This window comes from Sceloporus occidentalis, unplaced genomic scaffold (genome assembly GCF_023333645.1).
Source record: "Sceloporus occidentalis isolate IW3139 unplaced genomic scaffold, rSceOcc1.0.p SCAF_8, whole genome shotgun sequence".
Taxonomy (NCBI): domain Eukaryota; kingdom Metazoa; phylum Chordata; class Lepidosauria; order Squamata; family Phrynosomatidae; genus Sceloporus; species Sceloporus occidentalis.
Window position 1 is genome coordinate 7721854 of NW_028316988.1, and position 16404 is coordinate 7738257.

The window sequence follows — 16404 nt, forward strand, 5'->3', positions numbered from 1 at the left end:
TGGGTCCTAAAAAGATCTTCTGCCAACTTTCCCTGTAGACTCCGTAAACACCTTTGTTATTGTTATTGTTGTTGTTGTTGTTGGGTACCTTCAAGTCTTTCCAGCTTATGGTGACCCTAAGGTGGACCAACAGGTGACTTTGGGTGAGCCACACAGCCTCAGCCCCAGATAACCATGTGATAGGTTCCCCTTAGGGTCACCATAAGATGGAAATGGCAATCCATTATTACATCTCTCTGTCTTCTTTCTCTTTTCATTCCTCACCACAACCTTATGACATACGTCAAATAGAAAGTGACGGTCATCACATCCCCCAAGACCTTCATGACTCAGTGGGGAGCTGGACTGGTATTCCCCTAATTTTAATCTGTTCCTCTAACCACTACCCAATGCTTCTTCTCAATAGCATTAATAGGAATAGTAAATGTTGTCTGCATTAGGAAAGTGAGGCCCAGTACAGACTCAGGAGAGCGGAGCATCTGCATGCTCTCGGGCCCTACTGCATGCCATGGGCGCCATCTTGGTACCATTTACACAGCGCATGCAACGATGTCATGCCTCATGCACCACGTCCAAATAGTGCGGCACACGAAGGATGGCACACAGCTGATCCAGGACGCTTATGGCGCCTTGGCAATGGTGGAGAAAGGAGCCACGTTTTGCGGCTCCTTTTTCCCAAAGCATCATTGCTGCACCAAGGCGCCTCTGTCCGCCCCTTTCTCCCAATCTGGCCCTGAGAAAGCTTTCTCTTGGCAAGTTCTTGGGTCCACATTTCTATGGCTATCCAGTAGAGGGCAGCAGGATCCTACAGTATCCATGTTCAGGAAAGTTGTGAGATGCCAAAAGCCCTTCCTTGTCTTTTTCTTAACATTTCAGGATTCTTGGGTGAACCAATGAACCTTTAAAGTTGCTTACTGGTTTCATTTTGGTTATGAACATTCTGTGATTCTAGCTCCAGAGAAAGAAGTGTGTAGACCCAAGAGTAAGAGAAACAGTTGGCCATAACAAGGAGGCAATGCCGTACCTTTTGTAGGTAACACGATGACTGGTAATACTATTAATTCTTGCCACATTAAGTGTACTTGATTCATAGAATCACAAAATCTTAGATCTGGAAGGGAAGATGAACAGACTCAGTCGAGAAAGCCCCAGCCCCAGGCCTGTAAGACTTGAGAAGGATATTTGATAACAGAGTAACTTGGAGGTCTCTCATTGACAGGGTCACCATAACTTTGACGTCAACTTTGCATCAGTTAACAAAAACAAACAATAGGTTTTAGGGCAGAGTGGCCCATATTTTAATGGTCATTTCATTTTAAAACAATAACATTCATCTTGACATTAAAGTCAATACTGCAAATCAGAAGCATGATGCAAATTTGCCATTCCCACAAATGGACCACTGCAGCTGGAAGCAGAAGATAGAGAAGGGAGGGAAAGTATATATAGCTTCTCTGTGTCACCATTCTATCCTGATTCCATTTACCCAAAAGTTCATATTCACACATCATTTCCAGATGACGCATTTCTCAAACTAACAATCACAAAGCACTGTGTAGCTAGTCCATCATTTTCTCTTTAAGAGATGGCTCATTCGAAGGCCAAAAGCTGAGCAGCAAGGGGCTGAGATGCCACAGCCTTCCATGTGTGCAAGTGAGCAGAGACATCGCCCATCGGGAAGGATGAAGCAAAGGCAGCAGGGTCAGAAAATGGAGACTAGCCAGTATTCAGCCATTGGGATCCTCGCTGAAGCCAGCAGAAATGGCCGGGAGGCTCTCTCCTTAGCATCCAGAGCAGGCAACATTAGCGCAGATCTCACAGATCTGTGCCTCTCTGGCAATGCCATCTGCGACCGAAAGAAAAGAAAGACAAATGATCCTTAGAGAGGGACCCCTTTTGTCCTTCAAGAGCATCCAAGAAAACCCATGTTGGATCAAACCAAAGGCCTACCAAGTCTGTCCTCGCAATGGACAACCTGTTACTTATGGCAGGGGTTCTCAAGCTTAGCTCTTTCATGAGTTTTTGGACTTCAGGTCCCAGAAGCCCCAGCCAGCATGGTCAATGGTTAGGGATTTAGGGTGCTGTAGTCCAAACAATCTGGAGGACGAAAATCTGAAAGCCACTAGCTTATGCCAGAAGGACATGAATGAACTCAGGCTTCCCAGCAATTGATAAACAGTGGCATTTCACTTCTAATACTGGAGGTAGTATATAGCCATCCTGACTACTATCTGTGGGTGATCCTAGCCTCCATGAGTTGATCCAAGGCTCTTTGAAAGTCAGCCTTGGATTCTTGACTGGGATACAACTTCACTATAGAAATAATGCACTTTGACACCACTTTAACTGCCATGGCTGCATCTTACAATATCCTAGGGTTTGTAGTTTGTACCCAGGGCACAATACAATCTGCTCAAAAATGGAGGTCTGCAGGCACCCATCTTAACTCTGGAGGGATGCCACAGCCGCAAGACATCCCTTCGGAGTTAAAAGAACTTGGTTTTTCCAGGTTCTTTCCCCGGCGCCTTGGTTACGTTGCGAGTGCGCCACTGTGATGTAACGGACATGCCACAATGTGCGGATGCTATGCATCTGTTACGTAAAGATGGTGCCGCCCATGTGGATGGGATGCCGCCATTACTCCACCGCCTGCATATAGTAGGGCTTGGGCCCATGTGGTTAGTGCACGGTCCTGAGCCCTACTATTGTGTACCGGGCCATAGTTGTGTAGAGAGAAGGCAGAACACCTTGTAAAACTACAAACCACAGGATTCCATCGAATCCATGGAACTGCAGCACTTAAACTGGTGTCAAACTATATGATTTCTACAGTGTATCTGAACACCTGGTCAAGAGTAATCTTGTAATCTTGGGATTACGGTTGCAGAATTCCCCTAAACCTAAAACTAACCCTAACCCTAACTCCTGGCAGCATGGATCACAGGGATACTGGGAGTTGTAGACCAAATGAGAACTTGTGCAAGCCCAGCTGTAGCCTATCTGGTCAGCATTAGACACTGCAAGACTCAGCCGATTTCCCTCCCATAGACTAGTCCAGCTGCCCATCCGCAGTTTGCCGCTTCTGTCCAACTATGAAAGCTTGCTGCCTTCTCTGGACTCAAAACTCAGTCAGGCAACTGCGATTGCCACATACCTAGTTGTCGGACCAGACTGTTGGCTTTGGGGCTGGCACAAAGAGGCTTAAACTCCGCGGGCAGCTGCGGGTTGGCGCACACATAGAGGGCTTTGTTGAAGCGCAAGCGAGGACTCTTGGGCGCCGCATCCTGGAGGTACTTCAGCTGCTTCACTGACTCAAGGGGGAAGGAGAAGTCCCCCACCTGTAGATGAAAAAGAAGAGAAAAGAAACAAATATCCAGGGTCGGTCCATCTCTTACTCCTCTGCTATTCTCAAGTGCCTTGAATAAATACCTGAATCTCTAAGATGGGTGACTGCAATGGGACCCCTCAGATCCCCAAAATAGGGGGGAAGGAATACCAGAAATGGTTAGATTCAAAATCTGTCTTTGAAAAAAGAATATTTTGGGAGGAGTTTAAAGAGGCTGTGACCTATATACAGTCGGCCCTCTCCTTACTCGGGGGGTCCGTTCTGGACCCCTCCGCGTAAGGCGAATTCCGCTATGCTCAAGCCCCAATTGAATGGGACGTGCCGCCCCTTCCGCCCCGCGTGCTCCCCGCAGCTTCAGCGCATAAGCTCAAGTCCGCATAAAGCACACCCACGTATGACGTGGGCGCGCTGTATGAGATACAGGGTTTCAGGAGCGGAAATTCACCCTCCGGAAGCCCAAAACAAAAGGGAGTCTTGATGTCCCTCAAAATAATCTGGGGGTAGGGAGACACATATACAATTGCCCCTCCTTTCTCGCAGACTTGGGTCCGCGGTCTTCAATATTCACGGAGGGGTGACCTCCGTTATTTCCAATGGGGCGCACCTGCATGCCATGCGCCCCACATGTGCTTGACGGGCACACACCCCATTCAAGCCTATAGAGCTTGAATATTGGTGAGCCGCCATTTTCGAGGTGGTGGTAGTGGTCCAGAATGGATCCCCGTGGAAATGGAGGGCCAACTGTACTAGCATTACCCTTTTCACTCAGGATCTGAGGATGTGGGCCATAGCTCAAGAGCCTTTGGGATACAATAAATCTCTTAGGTTGGAATCCTTTTGGTGACTCAGGTTAGTGTAACCGGAGTAAGTACTTTTTCTGATGTTACGCAAAGAGGTAGCCTATACCTCCTTGTCCAAGACCGAACTTATACAACAACAAATAAAGGACGCCTGGATGAATTTTGCCCCCGTCCCCAAGTCAGTGAGTCTCCAGAAAGATTTTGGATGAGATGGGATTGGGTCAATTGAGGGGTTGGGGTGAGACCATGGGTTACCACACCAGGTGACACCAACCCTATTGATGCCACCGGTGTTGTCCATGCTGTCTGCAAGCAGATCTCCAGATGTTCCAACAACCTTTTTCCCCCATCCTATATGGAGAAGCCAGGGATAAAACTGGGTATCTTTCGCATGCAAAGCATGTGCTCTGAGCTAAGGCCTTCTCCTTAAACAACATAGCTCTCTTGGGAAAGATCTTACCTTGACTGTGACCCCATCGGAGAAGGCCACCAATGCAAATAAACCGAGCGCCACTGCCAGGTAAGTATTCATGATGAGCTAAGACCACGGCTCTCTCTTGGAATGTCGCAGCAGATTGGATCTTTGGCTAGACAGCCACCAGGCTGGATTTTTAAAGGATTTGCTACCTGGTTATTGAATAACTATGTTATCATGGTACTGACTAGGACGGTTCATGCTCTCTTTCTCTGAAGATTGTAAAGTTGCAGCGGAGATTGCTATGCAGATGACAAGGGGAAATAGCTCCACCAAGAAGATAAACAATGCCCTTGTAATTTCTCAGGGCTTGTCAGAAATGCGCTCTAGGTTTATGGGGATCATCTATCCAGGGCTGGGATGGCACCAATGACAGGTGTTTGATGGATGACTTGAACAACCCAAGGACAAGAAAGTCACAAGGGGCCTAACCCTCCAGTTGAGAAACTGGAGCGGGTCCAAAGCAGGGCAACTAAAATAGCGAAGAGTCTGGAAACCATGCCCTATGAGGAACGCCTTAGGGAGCTGGGGATGTTTAGCTTGGAGAAGAGAAGGTTAAGAGGTGATATGAAAGCCCTGTTTAAATATTGGAAGGGATGTCATATTAAGGAGGGAGCAAGCTTGCTTTCTGCTGCTCCAGAGAAAAGGACCCAGAGCAATGGATGCAAGCTACAGGAAAAGAGATTCTACCTCAACATTAGGAGGAACTTTCTGACATTAAGAACTGTTTGACAGTGGAAGACGCTCCCTTTGAGAGTGGTGGGGTCCCTCTCTTTGGGGGGCTTTAAACAGAGGCTGGATGGTTTGGTATGCTTTGATTGAGAGTTCCTGCATGACAAAATGGAGTTGGACTGGATGGCTTTTGAGGTCTCTTCCAACTCTAGGAGTCTATGATTCTGTGATTCTATGATTCTATGCATATGGGCCACAGTGCCTGTTATTCATTGGTGGGCTCCCATCCAAGTACTAATCAGGCCTGAATATGCTTAGCTTTCAAGATCAGACAGGATCTGTTTCCTTTATAGTATTCAGACAACGGGTAGATGGAGCCAAAAGCGAAAGGGGTATTCTACCATTTCTCTTCCAACTGTGTGTTTGTGTCCCTGCCAATTCAGGACAGTTGTGGGGGTATGTTTATCCAGTGGACCCCAAATGCCACCTCCGTCTCACTGAGAAATGCACATCATTGCAACACTTTTTGCCTTTGACTCGACCAGGCTGAACTTTAGATGTAACAAGATGTTCCTTGCTTATTGGGGGAAATAAAATCTGGATCTTTTGAGCGTTTCAGGTTGTTAGATGTTGTGAAAACCCTTGACCTGTAATAAACATTTCTGCTTAGGTACACGAAAGATGTGTATATATATAACCCAGACTATACTGTTTTACAACAGCTTAGGTTAAATTTGGCTCCAGGGGAAACTATAGTAACTGACTACTGTTTTTGTTGAAATCATTTCTCAATCCGATTTCTGCCGGAGCTTCTGAGACAGCCAGCAAAGTCATGCAAATGTAAAGGTGCCATTGCTGTAAATATTAACATTAACAATTCACATTAGAATATATATTAAAGCTGTGCCAGTAATAAAGACAGGAGCTTAAAAACAGAAGCGTAAACCAGTTGCTGTTGTTATCAATTGGTCAAGTCAACTTTGACTTATGGCGACCCTATGAATGAGAGACCTCCAAAGCACCCAATCCTTGATAGAGTTTTGTAAGGTGGTCTTCCTCTTTTCCAAGTGCTTTCCACCTTATCCAACATGCTTGTCTTTTCTAATGAGTCATATCATCTCATGATATGTCCAAAATGCAATCATTTAAGTTGAATCATCCTGAGATCTAGAGAGTTCCAGCTTGAAGTCATATTGAGGAGGGAGCAAGCTTGTTTTCTGCTGCTCCAGAGACTAGGACCCAATGGAGCAATGGATGCAAGCTACAGGAAAAGAGATCCCACCTCCACATTAGGAAGAACTTCCTGAGAGTAAGGGCTGTTCAACAGTGGAACACACTTCCTTGGAGTGTAGTGGAGTCTCCCTCCTTGGAGGTCTTCAAACGGAGGCTGGATGGCCATCTGTCGGGGATGCTTTGATTTGGATTTCCTGCATGGCAGAATGGGGTTGGACTGGATGGCCATTGTGGTCTCTTCCAACTCTATGATTCTATGATTCTATGAATATACTCTTGGACCCATTCATTTGACTTTTTGGAAGTCCACTGTATGGTATCTGCAGAACTTCTCCAGGACACATCTCAAATGAGTTGCCTCTTCCTATCATCTTCCGTCCTTGTCCAGCTTTCCAACCACACATAGACATTGGAAATATCACGGCATGGATAACCGTGATCTTGGTATTCAAGGATATGTTTTTTACATTGAGGATCTTGACTAGTTCCTTCCAAGGCCTTGCCTTCTTCTGACTTCTTGACTATAGTCTCCAGTCTGTTTAATTACATGGAGATCTTTATATTAAAGTTCCCAAGAAGCTGATAACTGTTCTCTCTTCAATGGGGTCATGGACACTTTATTTTCAGTACTGTTTAAAAATCTGATATCCACCTTGACTCATAATAAAATATAAACAATATAATTTACAATGTTGGCTTTCCATGCTGACCAAAACTGGATTGGAGCAGCTGCCTTTCAGATATTGGTGAGAAAGAGGAACCGTCTTCCATCCTCATTCTTGAATGAAGACCAGTGACGCATGAAGTTCTTGGAAACATCATATAATTTTTGTGTGCAAACAGAAGGCCAGATATTGACCAGAATCCCAATGGTGTCTTACGCATGTGTAAGTTCCCTCTATGTTTTTCTCTGATATGGAATGGCTGCAATGATTTCAAGGTTGTGGAAGCTGAGTTGGACATTCAAGATACTGTGTAATTTGCACATGTGCACTTATGCATGATGAGCTACACACACTGTGCACTGTGGAACATTGATATGGATTGCACATTCAGATGTACATGCACATTTGTCTGCACATTCAGTTGCAGAGTACTGCAGTTCCCAATGAGACACAGTGAACAACTGAGTGCAAATTTGTGCTCAATCTTCTTGGTTGATACTATTAGACACATGAGCCCAAGAGAAAATATTGCAGCGTATGGTCAGCATTTTCATATCTGTAGCCCATGACACCCATTATCCCTGACCATTGGCGATGCTGCCTAGGATGATGGGACTTGTCACCAACCCCCCCGGAAGGTTGCTGTAACAGAAGGTGGTAAATAAGGAAAGTTATATCATGCCCTATAGGAAACAAGCATGGCATAGTAGACTGAGTGTTGGACTGCAAGTCTGGAGGCCAGGGTTCGATTCTCAGCTCTGCCATAAAACTCACTGGGTGACTTTGTACAAGTCACACTCTCTCAGCCTCAGGGGAAGGCAATGGCAAACCTCCTCTAAACAAAGCTTGACCAGAAACCTCTATGATAGGTTTGTCTTAGCGTCGCCATAAGTCGGAAAGTACTTGAAGACATACAACAACAAATATCCTGCACAGAATACAGTAGTCCCTTCCATTACACGGGGGATCCATTCCAGAGCCCCCCCTGTCTGCGTAAGGAAAATTGCACATATGCTCAAGCCCCATTAAGGATAATGGGGCTCACGCTTGTGGCGGTGTGTGGCGGCACATGGTACATGAGCCACGGGTGTATGCACCATTGCTTTTTCTGGTGTGCAGTGCTGCTTTTTGTGGCACGGCTTCCAGCGTATGCTGGAAGACACATATGACACGGGCGCACTGTATGCTGTTTTTTAATTTGTACAGAAAACAATACTTTCTGTACTCTAAAGAGCTTTTTCTGTGACAGAAAAGGCTGTTTTCTTTCTCCAAACAACCATTTGCGAATTTTGCACAGAGTAAGTTCTGAATTGCAAAGCATCTTTGAAAATTGTGATTTTTCCAAGGCTTTTTCAAAGCAGGAAGAAAATTGTTGAAATTACTCATTGCTTCCTCCGAGAAGAAACTGACTAGTTATATCTCTACGTCCCTGACATTGTGAAGAGAAATAGATCTTTACAACAAGGCATCGTCGATAACTATGTTCGAAACAGAAATACCGACAGGAACGTCGTGATAATCCCATGACAGATAACTTCAAAGCCATTTCAAGAGGTAACATTTTAACTCCTGCAAAGGGTACCAAAGCTATAGTAGTGGAAGCCTTGGTTTATAGGCCACTATAAACTATCAACGACAGTTCATAAGAGACTATAAACATTTCGAGGTTGGGCAAGAGAAATAATAATCATAATTATAAAATATCTGGCTAGAAGGTGGAAATTTTCAAGGTGCATTGCTAGCAGAGCTAACCAAAATAGGAGGGGAACATAAACTCATAATACATTTTGGTCCCTCCACAAAACTAACCCTAATTCAGCAATAATTTGGAGAAATCGTGACTAATCGGATTGAGAAAGATTAATCCTTTCTTCATCCTGGAGAGAGGTGAGTAGTGGGATGCCATAGGGCTCTGTCTTAGGTCCAGTGCTATTCGACATCTTTATCAATGACTTGGATGATGGAACAGATGTCACACTTATCAAATTTGCAGATGACACCAAGTTAGAAGGAGGAGTGAATACTCCAGAGCAGTGATGGTGAACCTTTTGCAGACCGAGTGCCCAAACTGCAACCCAAACCCCACTTATTTATTGCAAAATGCCACATCCCTCTGGCTTTCTAGTAATGAACTCTGGCAAACTCTGTGCTGGAGCAACAGCATGCATGCTCACAGAGAAGGCTCTGAGTGACACCTCTGGCACACCTGGATCCTTGCACTCCTGTGATGATATGTGTGCGCTAGACGTATGCAGATCATGAAAGGAGGCCGCGGCCAAATCCCCAAACAACAAACAGAATGCTATAAGAGCATGTTGTGCGCCTTCAAGTTGCTTCCAATTTATGGCGACGCTAAGCCAGTGTGGCATAGTGGTTTGAGTGTTGGACTACAACTCTGGAGACCAGGGTTCAATTCCCAGCTCGGCCATAGAAACCTATTAGGTGACCGGGGGCATGTCACATGCTCTCAGCCTCAGGGGAAGGCAATGGCAAACCTCTGAACAAATCTTGTTGAGAAAACCCCATGATGGGTTCACCTTAGGGTCACCATCAGTCAGAAACTACTTGAAGGCACACAACAACAAGGAGAACAAGGTGAATCTATTATGCTGATGGGCCCTGGCGGTTGCCCAAATAGGCTTTCTGGTTTCACCTTTTGCTCCTCTCAAGGCGGATGGGCAGGTAAGCTGAATTTTTTTATGTTCCCCTAAAAATGCATGGATTATTTATGCACTGCCATAGGCAAACTGGCACAACCTACCCAAAACAAAGCAAATTGAGGTCATTGCTTTGGAAAGCTTCCAGTCAAGCTCAGCAGCCATGGGTATAGCATACCCTCTGACATTTTGTAGATGAAAAGCAGGGCATGTGTGACCAAGCAACATCCAAGTTGGATCAAGATGGTAAAAGGTATACATGAGGAAGAGCAGCTGAGCTAGGAGAGGCTGCAGCAGTTTGCTATTGCCTGAACCTCTTCTTCAGAGGCTTTACCTGGGTTTGTAACTAGAACTGCAAACTAGTTGCAAAATATTGTATTGCATTGTTGTTGTGTGCGTTCAAGTTGTTCCTGACTTTTGGAGACCCTAAAGCATGGGTTTTTCTTGCCATGTTCCTTCAGAAGCAGTTTGTCATTGTAATTTTTTGAGTCTGAGATAGTGTGACTTGCCCAGGATCACCCAGTGGGTTTACATGGCTGAGCTGGGATGCAAACCCTAGTCTCCAGAGTCATACTCCAACTAATATAGTGCCTACTAAAGTTGACAGCAATGGCAAACTCTAGCTCCGTTACTCCTATGTTTGACCTTTATTGCTGCCTCTCCCCCATTCTTGTTTTGCCTATGGGTTTTACTTAGCAACACAGAATAAAAGTCCTTCAGGCAAACATGCAGCTGTTAGCATCTGAGGAATAAATAATGTAATGGCAAACAATGCACTGGATGTAGAGAAATGGAATCCCAGCCCAACCTAGCCTTGACACCTGAAACTCGCTGAATCGCAATGCCAAAGTCCATTCTTAAACATACGGCACATGGAGAACCGTTGGTGATAAACTGCATTATGGCCCCCCTGGTGACGCAGAGGGGAAACCAAATTAGTCCAGATGAATGGCTTCAAGGGATGTAGCCTATGACCGTTATCATGGTAATAAAGCATTCAGATCTTCAAGGATTTGGAGAGATTCTGGTGCGTGCCACAACATTGATGCCCACTTGACTTAGAAGGGAAAAGAGCACATGCAGGACTAGGATTGTTCTAGCAGAACCTGATTTTTCCTCCTTGGGGTTCCCACATACCAGTCAATGGAGTGTCCTCTGGGTATTCGCCTGAACTTTAAAGCAGCTATCTATGGTCCGGTACATACCGACCCAAAAGGGCAGGCTGGAGGCGGCTGCTTTTCCTGCGGAGGGACGCCACAGCAGCCAAACTGTGTGGCATCTCTCCACCCCATCTCTGCCCCCAAAAGAACCTGGAAAAACTGCGCAGACGTCATGAGTGTGCCATTGGCACACTTATGATGTAAGCCATGAGCAGTAATGTCTATACGCTGCACATCGCTTACGTCACAATGGTGGCCCCCGTATGGACAGGAGGCCGCCATTACACTGCCGCCATGATGTCCTAGGACAGTGATGGCGAACCTATGGCACACGTGCCCTCTCTGTGGGCATATGCACCATCGTCCCAACATAGAGTTCACTAGAGTTTGTCACTAAAAATCCAGAGGGACATGACACATTGCGATAAATAAGTGGGTTTTGGGTTGCAGTTTGGGCACTCGGTCTCTAAAAGGTTCTCCATCACTGTCCTAGGGTTAGGGACCGTGCGGTTTGTGCGCGGTCTCTAACCCTAGAATCGCCGCCTGTTAAGAAACTTCACACTTAAATACATATTAAAACTAAGGACTACAGATAAAATGAAGGACTCGCTCATCAAATAAACTGATAATGAATTAAAGTTGCAGATACTTCAACTGCTGCCACACTGCAGAGTTAATGGAGTTTGACAGCACATTAACTGTCATGGCTCCATCCTATGGCATCCTGGGATTTGTGGGATTCCTACAGTTTAGGAAATGAGAACGTCAGTGGGTAACCACCCTCCAAACTGTGTCTTATTCTGGGCACTGTGAACTGGGACAATTTGTACCAAATTTTGCACAGATGAAATTTGTTAAGCGTCCCCTGATGAAACCTTCTGTGTTACAACAGAAACCAAAGGGTTTCAGCTGAATAGGCCACCTTGTGAATTTTGCATCACGCCTTGTTCAACATGGTCAGCGGGTTAAATGCGGAGCCACATGGAGGCATGAAAATTTAATCCGGCAGCTCTTGAGCTTGCTTTGTAGACAGCAGCACAGGTCAGCTCCTCTGAGATGAGAATGGGACCAGGCTCCACGGCAGTCAAGAAATGCTCCTGACTGCCCTGCAGACGGAAACGTTGTGCTTCATTTCCAACAGACGCAATTTGCACTTGCAGATCCGAGATATGAGCTTTGCCCTGCATTGTGACAAAGGCCTCATTCCCACTACCTTTTAAACCGGATCACAAATTGGTTTGAATCGTCTTAAATGAGGATGGTTCGCACTTGAACCGAATCGCTGGAATGATTCGGAGAGGGGGGGCCTTGCGCTGGACCCATTTAACCCACGTCTTTTTGACGTTTATATTTTCCGCGTCTTTTTGGATAAATCAATTCTGAGCAAGTGTGAACCGGACGCGGATTGGAATCAATTTATATTTGTCCTTCGGCCGGCTGGAGGAGAAACATTTTGAACCAATTCATTCATGAATGTGAACCACAAGTGGGTTATTTTACAGGGGAAAAATGCAATTGGGGCAAATGTAGTGGGAACCACGCTCCGCTGTCGAATTGATCCATCGATTTGAATCGCAAACCGATTTGTTTGTAAGTGGGAATGAAACCAAAGTGAGTTACGCTATTGGCTCTAACCTCCCTCCTAAAATCAAAAGGTATACAGTCAACCCTCCGCATTTGCAGTTTTGACTTTTACAGATTTGATTCATATGTTCTCTCTAGGAATGTCTAGGTCCTCCAGTATTATATTTCTTTAAAAGAAATCTTCCTACCACCAGATGGCAACATAATGCAAAAGAAAAAGCACTGCTCCTTTTCTTCCAGCAGCAATTCCCAACTTTGAAGCAGAATCGATTTCAATTTTGCCATAGAATTTGTGTGCAAACAGCACCTAACAAGCAAAATCCCCCCGAGACACACACACACACACACACACACACACACTCAGCTATGCTGCAACAGATGTGCAAGGTGTCTGCAAGGTATAAAGAGTGGTGTGCATATTTGTGTGCGTTCAATGAAAAGCAGCGTAATCTAAATCTTTAAAACATACCGAATATTAATAAATCTGCTTTGTTTGGTGATTGTCATTTGTCTTGGTGCCTTTACTTGGAGTGATCACAGCACAAGAATGTTAGGCCTATACCGAATTGTTGTTGTTGTTGGGCACGTTCAAGTCATTTCTGACTTATGGTGACCTTATCATGGGGTTTTCTGGGGCTGAGAAGGTGTGACTTGCCCAAAGTCGCACAGCGGGCTTCCATGGCTTCCATGGATGGAGAGAGGAGCTGATTCTACTATGAAAAGGCACAAGACAGTGGAGAAGAATCAACTCCTTTGAACCATCCTTCCAGGTAGTCTATTCCACTGTGAGATAGTTCTTATACTAAAGAGGTTCTTCCCAATTTGAATTTGAATCCACTGGTTCATGTTCAAGGGTGAATCTACACTGTAGAAACAATGCCATTTGACACCATTGTACATGCTGTAGCTCCTTCCTACAGAATCCTGGAACTGGTAGTTTTGCAAGGTCTTTTTTGCATTCTCCACCAAAGAATGTGAGTACCTCACCAAAACACAAGCCCCAGGAATCGGTAGAATGGAGCCACAATAGTCAAAGTGGTGTCGGACTGCATTATTTCGGCTGCGAAGGAGCTCTGGTGGCGCAGCAGTTAAATGCCAGTTCTGCAACCACAATGTTGTTGTTGTTGTTGTTGTTGTTGTTGTTTAAATCTCTTTATTCCACAAGTGATTACACATCCTACAATCTCACATACAAGACAATAAATTTCTATTATATTACCTGAGTAGACTTACAAATCAAACATTCTTGAACATTCTCATGTATCACAAAAGACAAAAACTGATAAGATGAAACATAAAAGTGTTTCCTCCTTTCATCCATTCATAAGTACTTTTTGCTCATCTTAATCCACTTTAATAGGCTTCTCTCTCATTCTCTCTCTCTCTCTCTCTCTCTCTCTCTCTCTGTATATATATATATATATATATACAGTGCACCCGCGTTATACGTGGGCATACTATACACAGCGGCACGTCCCATTCAGATGAATGGGGTATGCATCCATGGCGTGCACACACCGTCGTGCCACCGCACTTCCATGCACATGAGCCCCATTCAAATGAATGGGGCCCAAGCATACGCAGAATTCACCTTACATGGGGGGGGGGAGGGTGCAAAATGGATCCCCCACATAGTCAACCCACCATTGACCCAATTATTTTTGTTGTTGCTAATAATTTTATTGTAATTTAAGATATTGGAAATTAACTTGCAGCCACAATGTTGTGAGTTTGAACCTGCAAGGCTCCAGGTTGACTTGGCCTTCCATCTTTTTGTAGGTCAGTAGAATGAGTACCCAGTTTATTGGAGGCAACTGGATCACACACTGTAAAACTGTGGTGTAGGGAGTGCGAATTCACTGATAAGCAATATAGAAATGTACCTGCAATTGCTATTGCTAGATGCACCCAATGTTGCCATCGTGTGACACCACAAGGACATTGGCAAGAAGACCAATGGCGAGAGGGAATTCCATTGGCACTGGCATTGTTTTGCTTCTGGGTGCAGAGCTTCATGGGGCATACATAAATAAAATGGCCTAAGACACTTTCACTAATCTGTTGGTGGATTACCTCTAAGCCGTCTTAACTCTGATCAGCCAAAAGCTCAGTCTAAATGAGAATGCAGAGCTGGCGGGATTCACTTTGGACAATGCAAATGCAAAGGAGGATGCGTCCAGTCCTGCCATTGTCCCATGATATAAAATCAGTTCTCCATAGCCACAGATTTTGTTATCCAAGGGTTCAACCATCCATGGCCATGAGAAGTCCTTTAAAAAATAAAACTTGACAGAGCTACCAAGGAGTGAAAATGGTTCAAATGAAGATATACCAAATAATGAATTATGTAGCCTCCCAGTTTCCTATATTCTTCACCCAAGATACCCGGCAAGACAGAAACGGCGCATAGATCAGCTTTCAGATGGCTCACAAGTTCTCCAAAACAATAATAATAAAAAAGGGGGACGTCAACGTTTATTCCCATTTTGAGGAACTGAAACGTCGCCAAGAGAATTTTATCGGGTGCATTAAGAGATTTCAGGTTTTAGATGCACTTTAAGAGCAGCTGCCACTGCTGCTCTCATTGCATGAACAGAAGCGAATTGATGCCTGGTGATCAGCAGGAAGTGGAGAAGGTTTTCCTCACATGCGAGCCACCCATGATCCTGGCAACCTCCCAGCAAAACCTGATGGCTCTATACCAGTGCTTCATGCTCTCTGTCTATACCTTGAGTAGCGCATGTCTTGTCTAAATCCTGCGAGGGGCATTTTGGAAATGGTGGGTGGTCTCTCTGGGAATTGAATAAAGTCGCAGGGAGGACTTGCCTAGTAGAGTATTGACCCAAGGCATTCCTAGTGGAGCAATAGGAAGAGGCCAGTGCCTACCTTGTTTGGGATTAAATATACTCATAGGCCTCATTCCCACTTACAGAAAAATCACTTTCCCATCTGAATCGATGGATCGTTTTGACATCGGATCGTGGTTCCCACTACATTTGCCCTAATCACATTTTCTAGCATGGAATCAAACCAAAAAAAGCCACTTGTGGTTCCCATTCACAAATGAATTGGTTCTATTTAAACCAGTCCCTGAAGCAGATAACGCACTTGTGGTTTGCACTGGGAAATGAATCGATTTAAATAGAATTGGTTCTTCCTTTTTATTAAAATGGCATGTCCGCTTCAATAAACCAATTCCAATCCACATCTGGTTCCCATTTGCGCTGAACCAATTCATTAAAACCGAATTGTGCAATCGAATCCGATTCGGTTCTGGTTCCCACTTGCGCTGATACGATTTGGTTGAAAAGAAGCGGGGGAAAACAGCGTCAAAAAGATGAGGGTTAAATGGGTCTAGAGCATGGTCCCTCTTTTGGAACTGCTTCAGCAATTGAGATTAAGTGGGAACCATGCTCATGTAAATCGGTTTGAGCCAAATCACAATCTGGTTTAAAAGGTAATGGGAATGAGGCCATACTTTGGAGGGAAAAGAATCTTTTATTCGGAGTGCAGAAACCATGAATAGCTTGTGAATGAATTTCATCAAGTCTTGCCATCATAACTGGCTGCCGGTTAGCATCCAGGCAAAGTACAAAGTGTTGGCTATTACTTTTAGAGCCCTACATGGCTTGGGTCCTAGGACCATTCTGGGTGTCACTGGATACATCAATTCATAATCCTTGCTGGGTGCAGATTCATAATCAGAGCCCCCTTTCTCCCATCCAACTTCTTTCTAATCCCGCGATTTCAAATTGCACTCCCATCGTATTATCTCTCCATCCTTAATCTTCTCCAAAGCCCTGAGGGTGACA

General features: G+C 44.9%; 1 protein-coding gene across 1 annotated transcript; it reads right to left on the bottom strand.

Annotated features, from left to right (window-relative positions):
* Window positions 1-1781: 1781 nt before the first annotated feature.
* Window positions 1782-4678, bottom strand: GUCA2A (guanylate cyclase activator 2A). The gene is made up of 3 exons (XM_089534286.1): window positions 4607-4678; window positions 3155-3338; window positions 1782-1846 (listed from the first exon to the last, which is right to left on the bottom strand). Exons 1-3 carry the CDS (start codon window positions 4676-4678, stop codon window positions 1782-1784), a joined length of 321 nt encoding a protein of 106 aa, XP_089390412.1.
* Window positions 4679-16404: the final 11726 nt, after the last annotated feature.